The sequence below is a fragment of the Gymnoscopelus microlampas genome (assembly GCF_963454915.1).
Source record: "Gymnoscopelus microlampas genome assembly, chromosome: 4".
In the NCBI taxonomy this organism is placed as follows: domain Eukaryota; kingdom Metazoa; phylum Chordata; class Actinopteri; order Myctophiformes; family Myctophidae; genus Gymnoscopelus; species Gymnoscopelus microlampas.
Window position 1 is genome coordinate 16,126,305 of NC_139941.1, and position 20,338 is coordinate 16,146,642.

The window sequence follows — 20,338 nt, forward strand, 5'->3', positions numbered from 1 at the left end:
CCAATCTTTGGGTTCTACGCACCAGGTTCTCTAGACAGAGCAGCAGCAGTAATAGTGAGAATGAATGACATTGCCCGATTCGGATTTATTAATGTGCAATTTACGCCCAAACAACATTATCCAGCCTTCTCAGTGCAAAAAAACGAAACAACTTAATAACCTATAGATACTCACCATCAGCAATATTGGTCTTCATGATTTGGGATATAAATCCAGAAGCTGTATATAAATCCAGTGGAACGTCTCCCGATTGAAGGAAAACAGACACTATATCCGTTCTTCAATTGCAATCGTGTTGATAATTGGAGAGATCCAGGGCAGGGTTCGTCGCGGACAGCCTGTATGGACTATACACACCCGCAGCCGTTCAAACTTTAGCCGTAGGTCTTCTTCCCCTGTGGAGAGCCAGGTCTCCGGCTGGAACGCAGCACAGTCATTTGGGCCAGTGGGCGAGGAAGACACAAACTATAGCGATAAAATCCAAAGTGGGACCCGGTACTGTGATGAGAGAGACACGCACAACCTGCAGGACGACGCCACCCAGATCAGGACGCACCAAACAAGACCGAAAAGGAGCTCAAAGTGGAGGATCAAAAATACAGGCGATGAAAAATCGGAATTGAATCCATCTTGGGACAATGATAATAAATATCCAGTCTGATCATTTGCCAGCTGTATATTCCGAAAAGTATGGGGCGAGGAAATATGAGCTATATGTGGATGAGGAGCGCGGATGCTGGCCGCACTGGTGCGCGCCTTACAGTATGCATTTAGCATGGGGTGGCGCGGATATGTGAGGGCGGGGCAGCGAGGAGAGAGAGAGAGAGAGAGAGAGAGAGAGAGAGAGAGAGAGAGAGAGAGAGAGAGAGAGAGAGAGAGAGAGAGAGAGAGAGAGAGAGAGAGAGAGAGAGAGAGAGAGAGAGAGAGAGAGAGAGAGAGAGAGAGAGAGAGAGAGAGAGAGAGAGAGAGAGAGAGAGAGAGAGAGAGAGAGAGAGAGAGAGAGAGAGAGAGAGAGAGAGAGAGAGAGAGAGAGAATTCAAAGATGAATGTTTTATGGATCTGTATCAGGGGCTGCGCGCTAATGAATGTTTTATGCCATATGGGGGGGGGGGGGGGGGGGGGGGTTGACGTGAGGCGAATCTATCTGGATCAGACATGGCCAGGCAGCACGCACATCACGCACAGGAAAGACACTCACAGGTGAAAGGGAGAGGCAGGTGAGAGGGTAGCATGCTCTGGGGGTTATATTTGGCACTGGGTGCAGAGAAGAGCTGGTCACGCACGTACAAAAGAAAAGAAAGGGCACACGCGCGCCACACACACACACACACACACAGACCAAACTGTGCACCAGTGTTGGAAAGTAACTAAGTACATTTACTTCCAGTTTTCAGTACTTTTACTTCTACCCCACTACATCCCAGAGTCTATTTTCAAACACTTGTACTTGTACTTTAAGTATATTTTGATGCCAATACTTTTGTATTTTTACTCAAGTAACATTTTGAACACAGGCCTTTTACTTGTAACAGAGTATTCTTATATTGTGTTATCGCTACTTTTACCGAAGTAAAATATCCGAGTACTTCTTCCACCACTGCTGCGCAGCTATCTAACAGTTACCTTGCACTTACACTGGGGCTTTGAGCACACAGTGACTTTATAGTATAGCTACAGCTTTATAGATCCTCCCACTGTATGTCAGACCACACACAGCTATGCACAGCTTTATACTTTTAAACTCAGGTTTCCCTATAACTCCATGGCGCGGTGGTATAATCACACACAGTGCCGCCAGCACCGCGGGATCCCAGCAAAGCATCGGGCGATGCGATGCATGGCCATTTGCATGCGTTTGATGTGATAATGGCTCCTCTTAAAAAGCGATTCGAGTATTGAACAGCATCGACACTCGCTCGCCCGGGGTGATTGGACGAGGAAGACCAATTCCCCAAGCTCTCTCTCTCTCTCTTCTCTCTCTCTCTCTCCTCTCCTCTCCAGCTACTGTATGCTGGGTTCGCTGAAACCCAAGAGGATTTGGGTGAACATCAACGTGCCATTATCTTTAGGTATCATGCGCCCCCTACTGACAGAGCCACTTAAAGTGGTGTTTCAGCACCACGGACAGCGAATGTTATTTCTACTGCCGTGGACAGTGAATGGTGTTTTAGCACCATGGACAGCGACTTATGTTTCAGTGCAGTGGACAGCGACATGCAAAGGGAGAGACCTGTGCAAAGGCCGCGTCCTGAATGTTTCTCCTTGTCGTGTCTAGATCAGTGGTTTTCAACCTTTTTCGCGTCAAGGACCCCCAAATTGACACATTATTAGCCCACGGATATTGAAAATATATGCCAGGGACTCAACCATTTTAATTTCTTAGGGGTCCCAATCTACACTGTATCATCATCATTATAGTGTTCATTTAACTCTGAGAGTGTACAAATGGAACCAAATGGACCCTAACGGGTCCATTTGGTTCCACTTGTACACTCTCAGAGTTACAGACACATAAGGGTCAATTTGGTTTCTAACTATTAATTTGGCTAGGGACCCCCTGGAACCCCCTCAAGGACCACTGGTGGTCCCCGGACCACTGGTTGAGAACCACTGGTCTAGATCACTGGTTCCCAAACTGGGGTTCGGGACCCCCAGGGTGGTCCCCAAATGATTTTGGGGGGTCCCCAGATGATTGGCTTAATGTGCAACGTTGTCTTCTCACTCGACAGTAAACAAACCAACATACAGTATGAGTGTATACAGGCTATCTATTCTGTGCATTTCTAAAGTTACAATGTAATGACCTTTTTTAATACCAAATTGGCCAAATTGTGAAATATGACCTAAGAAGGAGGCAAACATTGTGAAAATAGCCGATCTACAAGATCACAATGGGGCGTTGTGAGCTTGTAGTTCGGCTTTCACAATACTTATCTGTGGAACCAAGTCAAACTAAATGGAATGCCTAAAATTCTTGTCAGGGTGGGGTGTCCCCAGTTCAAATATGATTATCTTGGGGGGAACCCTTGGTCTAGAATCTATTCTGTTACTAGATTACATAACCATTGGAATAAATCCTTTCTGTTCTATATCAAAGTAAGTTTGCGTCAGCTCCACCCACACAAACACAATCGTCACAGCGTGATAGCCATTTCAATTGAACAGCAACATGGACATACACAGCATTCATGCCTGTGATTAGACACAGTCACACGGTCACACATACAACCAACCACACGCACGCACGCACGCACGCACGCACGCACGCACGCACGCACGCACGCACGCACGCACACACACACACACACACACACACACACACACACACACACACACACACACACACACACACACACACACACACACACACACACACACACACACACACACACACACACATTATTATATTATTATTATATAACTATTGTTGCTGGGCTACTTTTCACCGTACATTGAACATAATGGGACATTTGTCCTGTGCATTTACCCAAACTAACTATTGGCAGCAGTGGGTGCTATATTTATACAGTGCCCGGAGAGCTGTTAGGCATGAACCACATGAACCCTGCCGTCCCTTCAGTGAAAATAGCCGATTCACAGGTCACAACGTGAGGCGTTGTGAGCTTGTAGATTGGCTATTTTCGGCAAAGAGATTTGACATAGAAGGGGGGGAAAGAGGGGGCCTAGTATAGTAGTTTGTTTTATAGTCCCCCTGGGGGCTATTATCAACTAAGTATAATAACAGTGACGGATGAGGCACTCACATGTTTTACTTAAGTAAAAGTATCAATTCCGCAAGCTTTACTTTTAAAGGTATTGGCAAAATAGTATACCATACCATTATCTCAACCAGTGGTCCTTGAGGCGGATACCATAAGACTGGTTGAATAATGTACCAAAAGTACCTAAAGTACCAAAAGTAAAAGTACTCATTGTGCAGAATGTCCCATTTCACAAGTTCAAAATGTATAAACAATCTTTAAATGGACAAAATATATATATAAATATATATATGGCTGAAGTGGTTAATGTGTTTTGTAATAATAATCAAAATTTGCAAAGTAGCCAGTAAAGTGCTCATATAATTGCAGTGGAGTAAAAGTACAATATTTTGTACTGTGTGAGGTGTATGGGGTAGAAGTAAAAGTATTGAGAATTGTAAATATTGAGGAAAGTAAAAATACCTCCAAACTGTACTTAAGTACATGCAGTACTTGAGTACATGTACTTAGTTACACCCCTATGTACAGTAGGGTGTAAGTGGTTATGTGTCTTGTATTTGTGGAACTGAACGTGCAGAATGTATGGCAGTCTTAGAGCCTTACAACCACCGCCCAATATTGCATCACACAAGAAAAACATGTCCACTAGCCACCCGCCTGGTCTGTGTTCACAGTGGTGACCAGCAGGGCCAGATGGCGAGTGGTGGCACGGCCCAAAGCCGCCGCCAACCTGCTGAGAATGATAACACTCCAAGAGGAAAGGAGAAGCTGTTGCCTTGTCTAAGTGCTCTGACTGCTTTCTAGTTTCTCCTTCCTCCAATTCAAGGTGTCTAGAACTGTGGTTCTCAAACCTTTTTTCATTTCGGTCACATACTGTAGATCTTCTTCAGGCATCTGTGGACCCCCAAATTAAAACAGGCTGCAGACCCCCATCTGAAAATAGTTTGTGTCAGGGACCCCCAAAACTAGATTTTTGTTGTTAAAATGTTTCAAATATATACTTCAAATTGTTTTGAGCTTGTTTTGGCTATTTTCCGACAGCTGATACAGTATATAGGGTTAAAGTTGTTATAGGAGGCATTGAAGGAGGCATGAGCTTGGCCCTGGGTTCCCTAGGCTTGTGGGGGGAGTGTAGTGCCCAGGATCACTTAGAAAATTGGCACCGGGTGAAAAAAAAGGGTTACAAAATTGTGGGATAAAAATTTAGAAGAAAAAAAAAGTTGTCAAACTGATTCTGATGCTATATTAACTACTTTACTACTTTAGCTGAGGACCCCCTGGAACCACCTCAAGGACCCCTGGGGCCCCCCCAGACCCCACTTTGAGAACCACTGGTCTAGAATGCAGTTGAGTGTTTTTTGGAGTGTGAATGTGCGTGCGGAGTGTATTCTACTGTATTTAATGGAGCAGCACTTCCCTCTGACCATGTAAGCTCTAAATACAGTCTATCCCCTGCCATGCATATAGAATCTGATCATGCATATGCAATGCATGAAACATACAGAATGTGTGCGTGAGAGGGTTCATGTTTCTGTCTATATGCATGTGTGGCAGCAGGACGGCCGAGAATATAAAATACTGGCCGATTACACACGGCTATATACCATCTCTTAAGTCATTATACAACATGCCCACTCGGTGCTACATTCTCATCTCGTTCTATTAAAACACTATATGACCAAAAGCCAGCGGACACCCTTTCCAATTAGTGTTTCTAATTAGTGCCCTTTGTTCCATTGAATGGAAATCTGAACGCTGCAGCTGCACGAACACGGTGTGAACAAAGTGGTCGAGTGAGGTGATAACAGTGCTCTTGTGCTTATATATCACAAAGGAAACTGAGGAAATAGTGCTTGCTTCACCTCTGACTCCTGTAAACGTCCTGTTGTTGTCCATAACGAAAATATCAAGCAGTCATTTCCATACACATACGTTGGTGTAATGAAAGACCATCTGCTATATGCTGGAAAGACCACATTCTGCAAAAGGACAAAACAGATATTATTATTATTTTCTCTACCGCCTCAGGTCTTTTGGGACGAGTAAACAAATTCTTCTCCCTTAGTATATATTTTTTTACTAAACTCCTGTGGTTGAGTGTTCGACAGAATATTGTAAAAATACATGGTACTAGTGTTTGTCCACTACTTTAAGGTAAAAAACTGCTCCACATATTGAAACTATAATCATACATTGTAGGCCTGCTTGGAGATGTGCTGTTTTCGCCGAATGTTTGCCTATTGTCACCAAATGTTCACCTATGACATGCCAAGAACATAGGGACACTTGTGGCTCATGTGGTTCAGACCTGCCAACAACATTGTCACAAATTGTTACCATCAAACCGAAGATACAGGGTTCCATTATTTAATAGGCTTAATCTCAGATCAAATGTGCGTTGAATGGCCCAGAATATTGTCGTATGTGATCGTAATGTTATGTTAAATGAAGTATCTTTGCCTATTGTCTTATTTCTTTACTTTTTCTGTGATATCCATCCATCCATCCCTCCCCCATACGGAAATGGTTTGTTGAGCTCAGTGAGGAAGAAGGGGCACGGGTATTTCTGAAACAGGAAACGGCCTTCCCCAAACAGCAACAAAATAGGAAACACTAAATTGTCTAGCTGTAGCATTGCGATTTCCATTCACTGGTACAAAGGGCACTAATTGGAAAAAGGGTATCAGCTTACTTTTGGTCATATAGTGTATATCACAGTGATATGCACCAGCAAGTGAAAAGGACACACAGGTAAATTGTCGTGGGATCTTTGACGCTGGAGGCCCGGGCATAAACGAGCGGCTGTAAATTAACTTTAATCTTTAATTCATGATCGTAATGAAACGAGTCAAGCTGGCGAGTCTCAAAGGCAGCCGCTTCCTGGGCCCAGGCTCTACCATCCTTTTCATCAAAAAAGAGCAAGGATCAAAAGCAAATGGCTTCCTTTGGTTAAAGCAAAGTTAGTGGCGTCCCACTGCTATAGGAGGTACACGTCCTGTGCTAATTAAAGGAGTGAATGGTATATGTTTCCTATCTGAAGTTCCTTAATGACTTTTGTGAAGAATTATTGATGTAAAGTCAGTGGTTCAGCAAGTATAAGACCTTACTGCTATTAGCCCTGCCTTATATAACTTAATAAGTCAACGAGTTTGATCTCTCTTGTGTCTTGCTTAACTGCTTACTTATAATACTCGGCTCCGCACCATATTTTGTGGTGATTTTGGGCTTCCATAACACAACGTTCTATACAGCATCTAATGAGACTAGTACCTGTAATGTAGGCCTACTCAATTCTAATTGAATGTCCTCATTGAGAGAAAAAGGCCTACTTGGCCTAAACTTTGAGTTAGTGGCTCTTGGGTGGTTGGCCAGAATTGGATTCATGCGCCCATGGCAATGGTTTTCAACCCTTTTCATATCAAGGACCATTATTTATTCGGCATTTGAGCCACGGACCACCTTTTGATGAGATTTAGCCTCTCAGACCCAAGACTTCGAATATTGTGTTGTTGTAGGATACGGTTTTGTCCTCAATTCCATGCTGTATCGATGTTGGTACCATAGGAGAGATAACAGGCAAACGTTGATCAAAATAACAATTCTTTAATGAAGTAATGCAGATGTTTAACAATAATTTAACTCTCGAGAGCGTAAAATGAAACCAAATGGACCCGCAAGGGTCCATTTGGTTTCATTCTACACTCTCGAGAGTTCAAGATCTATTAGGGTCCATTTGGTTACCAACTCTCCATCATTTACCTGGGGACCACCTGGAACCCGCTCAAGGACCACTGGTGGTCCCCGGACCACTGGTTGAGAACCACTGGCCAAAGGGATTCTAATCAGTAAAAAAAAACAGTCTTCTAAAATGTCCCATGGAATGTCTAACGTATGACAAATGCCCATGGCGTTTATCTGGATCCTGCATCTCTTTTATTCGGTCAGAGGTGGTATAGTGCCATATAATCAAGCTCCAGTAATGTGACCTGGGATTCAATATTAAGTTATGACTTATTTTAAGTTATACTTCACTGATCCCAGTGGGGAGATTTGTCCTCTGTACTTGACCCATCCTAACTATTAGGAGCAGCGGGCAGCCACTGAGCAGAGCCCAGGGACCAGCTCCAGCTCTAATAAGGCCAGTCTGACAGGAGTATGATTGGTGTGGGGGAAAAAAACCCACAACATGCAAACTCCACTGTCGGGGTCCAACCAACCAAGGACCTTCTTGCTGCCAGGCAACAGTGCTGACCATTGATTGATTAGATTGAATAATTTCATTGACACATTTTTTTTTACTAGAGGAAAAAAAAGAAACGTCAACGTGGATAAAATCACACAAAAAAAAAGCCAAGGGCTTGTTTCCATTGTGGTCCACAGTAATTACCATCATTAGGCTACCAGTAAGCCATATTATAATCACTGTAACCAATATCGTTCCCGCACAACTTGTTAGAAAGGCTATGATAATGAGGAGGCAAAGAGTTGCATCATAGGATTATCTTATTCAGCCTTATTTAATAGTATAAGCTCACACAGCTCTGGTCCAAAGAGAACTCCTAACGCTCTGGACCAGAGCTAAAGCTCACACAACTCGTACGTGACACCATAGTACACAGGGACGTGCACAGATAGACTCTAGGTGGTGCTAGAGCACCTGCCCTTTGCCCTCTTGACAAGAAGTGCCCTTTTGAAAAAAAGGGGGGAAAAAGTTTTTTTCCCCCAGTTTACAGCAGGGGTCTTCAACAGGGGGTCCGGGACCCCTAGGGGGTCCTCAGAGTTACTACAGGGGGTCCGCCAAATCTTTATGTGATATGATTTTCCTTTCGAAACTCGAAACCTAGCATCCCTCTTCTGAGGAGAACTTTAGCCAAAAATAGCAGATCTACAAGCCCACAACGCCTCGCGCTGCGAGGCGTTGTGGGCTTGTAGATCGGCTATTTTTGGCAAAGAGGTATAGGTGTAGAGGGAAAAAAGAGCAGACCAAGTAAACAAAAAAAAGTATAATTTACTTGAGCACCTGCCCCTCAAAATGTCTGTGCACGCCACTGATAGTACAACGAAGTCAGGCTTCATCGTCCAAACAGGATGGATTGGAAAACATGTATTTTTTTCAAAACTACAGTCTATTATTTATGTATTGCATTTTCAAAGTCTGAACATAATATATCATGTAGAACATTGAGAATAGTGAGGGGTGCCTCCACACTGCTGCCCCCCGTTGTTTTGTTTTTGTTTTGCCCAGCTGTGTTGAAGTTGTCGCGTGGCTACAGTCGGCCTGCCTGTAAACATGGATCTAAACGGGGCAACACGTGGCGTAATGCTCGTGCATTATGTATTCAGCAATAGAAATCACAGCTACAAACCGAAAGACACGTGGAAACATATCCCGAAGAGAGAGAATGTGTTTGTCTTGCCTCCTTGTGGGAAGCTTGAGGTTAGTGTTTGTCAATCAAGCCTCCAAGCCTTCAGGTGGGAGAAAGAAGGTGCAATACAGAGCCATATTTAATGACTGTGTGTGTTTATTGACATTTATTCATTCAGTCAAAGGTATAAAGCTAATAGCTACTAGCTAACTATGAAGGGAATAGGGGAGATTCTGTAGCCTGCCTGTCTAGAAGAAGCCTGTCTGTCTGTCTGTCTGTCTGTCTGTCTGTCTGTCTGTCTGTCTGTCTGTCCGTCCGTCCGTCCGTCCGTCCGTCCGTCCGTCCGTCCGTCCGTCCGTCCGTCCGTCCGTCCGTCCGTCCGTCCGTCCGTCCGTCCGTCTGTCTGTCTGTCTGTCTGTCTGTCTGTCTGTCTGTCTGTCCGTCCGTCCGTCCGTCCGTCCCTCCCTCTCTATCTATCTATCTATCTGATTCCTGTTGGTTACATCTGACTATCTGACTTCTCAAATGATAATGTAGCCTACATAACACAATTGTGTGTGCAGGAGAAGTTAGCCTACATTATGAAATTACACTATAGTTTAGCCATTACCACTTGGACAAATAAAGTTTGCATAAATGGCCCTTTCAGGCAAATAGTAGGTATTATTGCACATTGAGATCCTACATCAATCTGTGTTTCCAGGTGCACTAATGAAATATGTGGCCCACATTATGTTTCATTTAGTGCACCTGGAGACACTCAGTCAACCACTGCGCAGGCTGGGGTGGGGGACCCTACCAGGGTTGCCAGATCTGCTTATTATAATTTCCCCGCAAAATTGTATTTTCAAATAGCCGTTCAACATACGACGCGTTGTGAGCTTGTAGATCTGCTATTTTCAAATAGCTGATGTATATGTTAAAGTGCTCATGTGGCCCATAGTTGCTTCTTTTGGGCTGGTTTTCCTGACCTGGTTGCTTGTTTCTCTCACAGAACAACACTCTGGCAACACTGGACCCTACTACGGAACGGACTGGAGTCGAGGAGAAAGGCCCTGCTTCAACTGCATCACTGCCTGCCCTGCAGTACAGTAGGTGAGTTCAGTCAAGTTTGTTTTGTGAAATTGCCTGTTGGATTTGTTATTGCACATTTTATGTCACCCTTATTTAACCAGGCACGGTTGATTAAGTACACACTATGTGTTTGCAGCAATGGCATGGGAGGGAGGAAAGAGGGGGGAGCCAGGTTTAATTGATACACACATTCAGCCAGCTTTCTGGTGTTACAGTACAGTACACTTTTACGGTATTTATAATAAGTTTGTCTAAGTGAGACACACACACACACACACACACACACACACACACACACACACACACACACACACACACACACACACACACACACACACACACACACACACACACACACACACACACACAATGGGTACATAACCCTATTCATGCATGTACAACTTTCTGCAGTTGGAGAGACATCCTCCTAATCTACATCAAGCCAACTATAGTCTGAAGGTGGCGAGTCCGTTAAGTCATGCGTGCATGCAACGACGTAGAGATGCACACATACGTCAAAAAGGATAAGACACAGAAAATCCTGAAGGTGTGAGAACAGGAGAACCCTATCAGATCATGCTACACGCATCTTGGAAGTAGAGTGTCACCTATAGAAAAGGAGTACACTATATAAAATAGGAATGTCACCTACGGGAGCTGAAGTGACACATTGAGTGCACATAACATTCACATTTGTGTTGCCACCTCCAGTATCCGTCGTTTCCAATTAAGGTCTTGCTACTTTAATTGTAAATAGGTGGGAGTACTAATCTTGGCATTCAGGCTCTGCAACACATTTGTCCCTGCTCAGCACAATTATAAGACAGTCATTTAACCACTTAAACCGACATCCCTATTTCGGGCATGCCAAAGATTTGGAATATACAGTGCTTTAAGTGGTTAAAGAGCAGGGACATCAGGATATCTGTGTTTGCAACTTTAAGTATGGATATCCTAACTGCAAGCGAGAGCTTCTTCAGCCATTCCTCCTGTGCAAACTAGACTTAACTATATGTTTTCCTGCAGAGGAAAGTAAGAGCTTCTTTTTGCCTTCACTCTAGTGCAAACTATTACAGAAGAGAGAAAATAGGAACAATTACATACAGTAACTGTTAATGGCACAACATATTTCAAGCTGGATCATGTAAGCAAGGCACGTTTATTTGTATAACACTTTTCAACAACAAGGCAATGCAAAGTGCTTTACACAAAAACAGTAAGCATTAAGCCATTAAGACATCACATTAAGACATTAAGTGCAAAAAAACACATTATGAAAGGACATAAGAGAATACAATTACAGTACAGAGGAAATCATATATTTTTTTAAAACCTCAGTAAAAGGCAGCAGCAAACAGACAAGTCCTCGAGACCTTGTTTGTTCTAGATATGTGGTGGATAAAAACTGAACACAATTAGTTCTGAACGCAGACCTGCCCCAGATGATCTGAAAAGTCTGACATACATACTTCATGACATGACAGCACAAGATCAGACATTTATTTTTGGCCATAAACCATTCAATGCTTTATAAACAGAGTAGTATGTTTTAAATCAGTTCAGACAGACAGGGAGCCAATGTAAAGATCTATTGGAGCGATATGATCCACCTTCTTGGTAGTAGTAAGGACTGAAGCAGCAGCATTGCGGATCAACTGCAGGTGTCTGATTGATTTCTTTAGTGGGACCTATAGAGACCATTAGTCTAGAATGTGAATGCTTGTACAAGTTTTTCCCAAATCCAGCGTACTTAGCCATGCACGTAAATCCTTTAATCCTTGATATATTACTTACTACTAGCTTACTAGCTTGGTGATACTAGGCTGACTTTGTAATAGGGCTGGCAAAGTTCGCTTGGGTGGGGGAGTGGTTTGGGGGGCGTGGCCAAGATTCACCATGTTGGTTGGGTCACTACCAGTCTACAGACCCATCCAACAGGGTGCACTACTATATAGCTTGTACACACAGCGGCACATCCAATGAATTACATAAACAATGTTAAAAGCCAACTGCAAAAACAAACTTTCAAATGTATAACATTTATAATCATTTGAAAATAGCAGATCTACAAGCTCACAATGCTTGTAGATCGGCTATTTTCAAATGGCCGAAATGTATGGGCTGAAGTGGTTACTGTATGTTTTGTAACAATCAAAATCTACAAAGTAACCACTGTAAGTCAACGTCACATGAAGATGTATTTTATTTGAAAACAAGGTACATTTACAGGTTACTATGTTTATAAAAAAGGAAACTCATCAGGCTCAAAGAGGAGTAAAATGATCGCTGCCCATCCATATTATATTGTGACCATTAACATGTGAGGCAACTGGTGACCTGAGCCATCATCATCAGGATTCGGTTATATTTGCATTGAATGAAAGCACTGCATAATGATAGACTGGCCTATGCATTTTAGCCATGTGAAAGAATGCGGTTCTATTTGCATATAATCATTTTATGTAGAAAGACTATGTATTTTATTTGAAAACATGTACAGGTTACTATGTACATAAAAAGGGAACAGATAATGTATCTACAGAGCATAACCTCATGTCTGCTTTTACTATGCAGAAGGGTACTATTAAAAATTGTTTCAGAACCACACTGGTGCACAAGTTAGTCAGATCACAGCACACACACTGGTTTATGCTAGCCTGATTATCAGCCTGTTTTGAACCAAGCTAGGTGTATGCATCAGAGTGATGGGTACCCTACCATTTAATATATGGTACTTGTTGCATAGTGCCTATAACCCTCTCTACATGGATCCTGAGGTGTGCTATCTTGCGTGTTTCTTCCACGTCTTTTTCTGTCATCTGGGCTGTCAGACAACCAAGCCATGCATCGTCTCTTTGTTACGTCGGGAGACCTGGCTGGCTTCCATTTGGGAATGCGGTGAAAAGTTAGTTTGTTGTCCATTTTAGCCCCTTTATTCTCAACTCGTCGATGGTGAGAAGCCTTGGAACAGTTTTCATACAACAATTCATTCCCATTTTGGCGAAACACTGCTGAAAGAGCACCAACTAGCAGGCTACTATTAGTGAAACTCTGAGTGAAGGGAGATGTCGACCCCACCGGCCGGGGGCGGGGCTAGCCGCAGCCAGGGAGTGACATCAGCCTTGCTTGCCCTATTGTCTTAATGTGGCTGTTGAAATCCAGGTCTGAGTCATGACTAAATCAAGATTTCTGGCTTGGCTTGTGGTTATTAATATTACCGTTTGAAGCTGAGCACTGCCTTGTAAGCGTTCTTCCTTGGCTCCAAAAACAATTAGTTCAGTTTTGTTTTTGTCTAATTGAGGAAAAGTCTGGCACATAAGTTAACTTACACAGTGCTTGTATTGGACCATAGTTAAGACCATTTACATTTCAAGAAATGTTTAAGCGATCATTGTTATGCCCAAGAAATAAGCTAGCTACTGAGAAACACCTTGGAATACAACACCTTGTATAAAGCAAGGGCATGCCCATATATGGGCATCTAGTATACTGACGACATCAGGGATCTCCATATATGGGCATAAAGGGACAAGGACAGACATATTCAGAGATCTCCATATCATATCCTATCCTTTATTTTATATTATCTTCTTATACAGTATATATCCTATATATTACAGTTGGCTAATGGGTGGGTAGTGGGCGGACGGACAAACACATGACTCAGACATCAATTGCGACACATGAGCTTGTACAGTAGATCTGCTATTTTCACCAGTGGTGGAAAGTAACTAAGTACAATTACTCAAGTACTGTACTTAAGTACAATTTTGAGGTGTTTTTTTACTTTACTGGAGTATTTCCAATTTTCAGTACTTTTACTTCTACTCCACTACATCTCAGAGGCAAATATTGTACTTTTACGCCAGTACAATTATTTGAAAACTTTAGTTACTTTGCAGATATAAATTCTTAGATTATAAAACATACAAACACTTCAGGCCTATTACATAGGCTATTTGAAAATAGCCGATCTACAAGCTCACAACGCGTCGCATCGCGACTTTTATTTCCGAATTCCGGATTTCTACAATGCAATATTGATACTTTTACTTAAAGTAAGAAATGTGATTACTTTTTCCACCACTGATTTTCACTATACATTTGAACATTTAGGAACATATCAGAAAACTAAAATATTCAAAAAATATACATACGGCCTGTGAACGGTGCGTTCATTAGCACCCAGCAGCTGACCCCACACATTTCAATTCAATTCAATTCAAAGGGCTTTATTGGCATGGGAAAACATACGTTTACATTGCCAAAGCAGAAAGCACAATACAACAATACAGCAATACAATCAAAACAAAAAATATGTACATTTGAAAGTCAGAATCTTCAATAGATCAATTTCTATGTACCAAGATCACTGGGTGCAGGTATAGTGCAGGAATATACACAATGATTAGTCTTTATTCATTTCAGTGATTGTGCTCACTATAGCAGGTGTGTGGGCTTGCTGATCAAAGGCCCATTTTCAAGGCAGAAGTAAGTGAAGTGAAATGGATGGTTTCTCGGTCTCTCCAAAGGGCCTCATTCGGTGGATGATCAGCCCAAAGTAGATAGTGAGTCTCCTGAAAGAACAAGTGTAGAGAGAGGGGAGATGAGAGCGGGACGGTGCTATACGACCAGCATGGCTGATAACGTGGATGTTGGCCGACCTCCACAGGAAGGGCCAAGACGTCCAATTCTTTAACCACTTAAGCCCTAGTACTGTATATAGGCTATACAGTGGTATACTTCTTTGCAGTGGTGGGAAAAGTACTCACATTTTTTTTACTTGAGTAAAAGTATCACTACTGAAATGTAAAAATACCCTGTTGTAACAAAAAGTCTGGAATTTAAAATGTACTTGAGTAAAAGTACAAAAGTATTGGTATCAAAAGTAGAACGTACCCGTGAGAACGTACCCGTGTCCCGTTTCAAGTTTTCAAATGTATAGAAATCTATAACTAAAGGTTTCAAATAATTGTAGTGGAGTAAAAGTACAATACTTGCCTCTGAGATGTAGTGGAGTAGAAGTAAAAGTACTGAACTGTGGAAATACTTTGGTAAAAATCCCTAAAAATGTTACTTAAGTACAGTACGTGAGTAAATTTACTTAGTTACTTTACACCACTGTTTCTTTGTACGACAAATAGCAAAATCTACAAGCTCACAACATCAAAACGCGTTGTCGACTTGTAGAGGGGTTTGAAATATCTAGATTTTTGATTTGCTCAGAAGAGATACGCCAGGCTTAATGTGGTTAAGCCACCAAATCACAGACATGTGTGACTCAGCAAAGGCCTCGATAGAAGCTGGTCAGGCTTGAGTATAGCATGGCCAAAGATTCAGCTTTTTGTTTTGCATGCATGCAGACAATTTTTACAAGCCCGTCCGCACGGATTTCAAACTGTCAAGTTGAAGTCTCATAATAAAAGTGTTTGGTGCAGATTTTAAAAACCTGGATCAGGATAGAGTTACTAATAACAATAGCGTAACTGCTTGATGAGACATTCAACTTCGCTTGTCAAGGAAAATGGGCATTGGACAGTTACTGTAGCCTATATGACGGCTGTGGTGGGTGGAGAGAGTCTGTGCTTAGCAGCATGCCAGGGCAGTGCTCAGCGATGCCACACTGAGAGAGTGAGCAGTCATCCAGGGGGGATTTCATTGAACTGCCTCGTGTAATCAGTGTGCTTGACAGTGCAGTAGCCAAAAAGATGGCCAGCAACCCATTTTATTATTGGTTCGCGGCCATGATGATGACCCGGGGATCACGCGGTTGGTAACGTGGCCAACATGCAGATAATTGAGGAAATATGCCTTGCAAGATAAGCTCATCAACTTTGCCCCCCCCCCCCCTCCCCCGAAATGGCCTCATTATGCATTTATACTGTATGTGGCCATAGTTGACATAGTGTGTAACAGTACTCATCATGTCGCGCTCCGAAAATAGCCGATCTACAAGCTCACAAAGCGCCACGGCGTGACATGTTGTGAGATTGTAGATATTGCTGTTTTAGGACAGGTGTGCAACTAAGTATAAATCAGGCTTAAGCGTGCCATGCAGTAAGTAGACTGACTGAAAGAAACTCAATTCCTGCAGGGTCCACGCAATGTTCTAGGGTCGGTGACATATTGTAGGCTTCAGAAATTCAGGAGGAACAAGTTGCTTGAAGGGGCTAACATACAGTAGAGAGGAAAAGACAAGCAGCATTATTATGATTTCAATTTGGTCGACCTTTAAAGGAAAGCTGCCAGTAACCTAGGTCAGGGGTTCTCAACCTTTTCAGGCCGCGACCCCCAAAATAATGATATTATTTCTCGCGACCCCCCGCGTGCACGCGCGCGGTCCCGTTCGCACGCGCGAAGGTTATTTAATTATAATAGGTTGTTTGATAATTGTTTATTATCAAAACATTTTTGCAAAAAGTGGGGTAAATTGAGTAAATTAACTGATAAAACATGAATTAATGATAACATAAAAAAATATTTTGTTAAAAAAAAACAAAAAACTTTTTTTTCTTTTATTTTCAAATTCACCAAAAAATCTGGCGACCCCCCCAAATTATTTGGCGACCCCCAGGTTGAGAACCACTGACCTAGGTCACATACGACACAGAGGAGTCATGTAAGCGTCATGCTGAGTTGTTAAATGTGCTTTGACATACTATTTACTAGTGTCATATCTAAAGACTGAGGTACCATACAAACTAAACGCTTATTTCCTAGCAGCCTCAACTATTGTAACACACTCCTTTATGATCTCCCCCCCAAAGAGCAATAACTCAGCCGCAATTAATTCAGACTTTGCCAAAAATGCTGGCAGGACTAGAAGGAGCTGAACATATTACACTTATTATAAAATCACAAATCACGTTTCCCCCCCTCCATCCTGTTTTAACTCACTGTATTGCTTCACTATAGCTATATCTCTGAAAGTTCTGCTTTAAGTTATAGGAGCATCCAAGGTCCTGTAGTCCATCTGGGAGTGTTCCGCTTACTCTTCCTTAAATCAGGGCTAAAATCTCAGAGAGGTGATTCGGTAGCTTATATGTTTCGACCCATTACCCCCCCAACTCCACAACCCTCCCGTTCACTTAGATCAGCTAACACAGGAAGGCTACGCCTTGCACTCCTCTATCCTTGTATCCCTTCTCGTCATCAGTTTCAGTAGATGCTAGAATTGTCCCTTCTTGACACCTTTTTTTTTCTCGATAGAGGCTGGTTTTGTCCAGTGGTGGAAGAAGGACATACAAATACTCTGTTACGAGTAAAAGGCCTGTGTTCAAAATGTTACTTGAGTAAAAGTACAAAAGTATTGGCATCAAAATATACTACTTAAAGTACCAAAAATAACAGATCTACAAGCTCACAATGTGTCGCATCGCGACACATTGTGAGCTTGTAGATCGGCTCTTTTCAAATGGCCTAGGTATAAAATAGGGCTAAAGTGGCTAATGTATGTTTTATAATATAATAATGTATATCTGCAAAGTAACTAGTAACTAAAGTTTTCAAATAATTGTAGTGGAGTAAAAGTACAATATTTGCCTCTGAGATGTAGAGGAGTAGAAAAGTATTGCAAATTGGAAATACTTTACTAGTAAAGTAAAAGTACCTCAAATGTGTACTTAAGTGCAGTACTTGAGTGAATGTAGAACATTTTTGACATGGCATGCAGTTTAGACAAATAGGTTTGATGTTTGCCTGGTATCCTACTGTCTCTGAAGGACTACATTGTTCTCTCTGCACTCTACTTGTGTTACCTTGTTGTTTGCTGATAGGGTTCATGTCTAGAGAGTACTCTGCTTACTCTGATCTCGCACGTTTTAGTCACTCTGGATGAGAGCGTCTGCTAAATGCCTAAATTGTGTTTTTAATTGTAATTTGTACCCAGGAGAATAGCTTCCCCGAGGATCTGAGGAGTGGGAAAAGGTTAAATGCGAGCTCAAAACGTGTTTTATCTGATTCACTGTATTTTTATTGATTAAAAACAAGTGTGCCTTGGTTTCAAACAGGTTGAAAGGTTTATTCGCAGGTTTCATACTCAATTTTGTTCATGTGTTTAATTGTTTTCAGCGATTCTCCCTAAATGAATTGCATTGCCAAAATAAACAACTTTTCTCCCACTGAAAAATATCTTGTAATACTGAATAACACAGTAATGTGAGGGCACATGTTGCATGGACTTCACACACGCATGTACACGCAACCGAATTCTGCAGTGTTCTGTGTGTTAAATTAGGAATCTTTTACGCAACTTTAACTTTGATTGACTTCCCCAAACTGTTACAACAATGAAAATGCTCATAACTTTAACAGGGATTGTAAACACAAGGTGGTATGCATGGACATTAGCTCAGGCAGTGACTCCTGTTTTCGGAGACCTGGCCTCTTGTCCCAGCCACAGTGAGTATAGCTTGTCAGAGAAAACAAATTATTGTGGAGAATGGGGTCAGCTAATAAAAATATGTTATGTGGTAATGTGAGGCAAAAAAAGAAAAAAGAAAAGTATTTCATGTCGAAGAAGAATGCTAGTGTTGAATAGGCCCTAGTCCTTGGTGTGAAAACAAACAAGACATAGCATCGGTCTGTGAGAAGAAAGGGCATTGGGATTTGGAAATACACTACACAACTACTGTCTACACCCCGCAGAGAGAGAGCGAGAGAGAGAGAGACAGAGAGAGAGAGAGCAATTGTCCTTGTCCTCAAGGCACATATCCAATCATTATAATCTATCCTTTCACAAGTGCCATTTCTGTGCGGGATATCGCTATTTTTGCCTCTTCCACTCCACTCCTCTCCTCTCCTTCCTCAACTCGCTGGACAAACATTTCACACACGCTCCTGCGACTCGTTGCTCATTAGGCCAAGAGTCAGATATTAATTCGGGCCCGGCTGAAAACCCTGTTGCCATTAAGATCCAGTGACAGCTCATTTTCCCTTGGTGGCCCCGGAGAAGACAATAGCGTTGATGGAATAGTTTCTCCGGTCCGTAACCTCATTAACTCATTGGAATAAAGACAATGTCGACGTGTTTGCATTAGGCTGTAATTATGCTGACTCACTCTCTCCCTATCTCTCTCTCTCTCTCTGTCTCTCTCTCTCCATTTTTATTTTAATTTGCCAATTTAATTAGATTCTCGTCTACTCTGCTATGGACAGGCGGCATAGACACGCTTTGTGACACCTGCATTTGTGTGTCCATCCTTTCCGGGGTGAATGTTGAGTACTGTGGGACAGGAAAGTGAAAGGGAGAAGGACCTTTTGAAGAAGGCCCCAGCAGTGAGAGAAAGAAGGCTATCCCTCCCAGCCAGGTTATATGTTATCAGGCCTGACAAGGCTACACGCCTTGAGACTGTCATTGGGTTGGAAAGGACAAGTAGGTGGAAATTTATTCTCCCGCAACTAAATGTGCTCAGCGGTGTGACCTTGCTTGTGAGAGAGAGAGACAGAGAGAGGCAGGTAGAGGGAGACAGGGGAGAGGGAGTAATAAAGTGCAGAATGCTTGGATGCACACAAGCTTTGTTATGAGTTTGCTTTGGTCTCGTCTTCTGGGCAATATGGGCGTGGATACCAGATGTTACTGATGGATTTCTCTATGCTCATACTTTACTGTCCTAGGGACCCCTTAACCCGTTAAGACCGGGAAAGCGTCTGTGTCATTTTTGGATTTCTTTGTCTATTCAAAAATAGCAGATCTAAAAGCTTATAGCGCGGCACCGAGTGCCGCGCTATGAGCTTGTAGATCTGCTATTTTTTTTTTTGAAAAATATTGAAGATTTGTGCAAAACTTTGAATATATTTATTTTAAGCGAACATTTGTAACTCAAATCTTGGCTTCTGGGGGTCCCTGGAACTACATATTTTGAGATGGTGGTCCGCGGCCAAATATATATCATTTTGGGGGCCCTTGACGTGAAAAAGTTTGAGCACCACTGATATAGAAACATACGTTAAAAGTTTGAGCACCACTGATATAACAACATGGGTTTTTCAGAAAACTGTTCGGATCTAGAAGATATTTGTAGAATCGGCCTCAGGTCTTGATGGGTTAAATAAAGGTTCATGCCGGGTATGTTCCCATTTGAAGTAAATCCGAACAATTTAGGATTCATTTGCAAGCGCACACAGTTCAGCTGTCAGTGAAAAGGTGAAGCTCAGACAAGGAGTTAACCACTTAAC

The 20,338-nt window shown here is 42.3% G+C and overlaps 2 protein-coding genes across 3 annotated transcripts in view; both read right to left on the reverse strand.

Annotated features, from left to right (window-relative positions):
* rtn4r (reticulon 4 receptor) overlaps positions 1-295 on the reverse strand; it is an 82,995-nt gene extending 82,700 nt beyond the window's left edge. The window contains exon 1 of the mRNA XM_084054970.1: positions 175-295. Within this exon, the coding sequence (XP_083911096.1) occupies positions 175-196 (22 nt within the window). The 5' untranslated portion in view covers positions 197-295. The remainder of the gene's footprint in view (positions 1-174) is intronic.
* The window catches only part of cabp7a (calcium binding protein 7a), a 688,996-nt gene that overhangs the window by 298,721 nt on the left and 369,937 nt on the right, over positions 1-20,338 (reverse strand). The gene's annotated exons all lie outside the window — the stretch shown is intronic.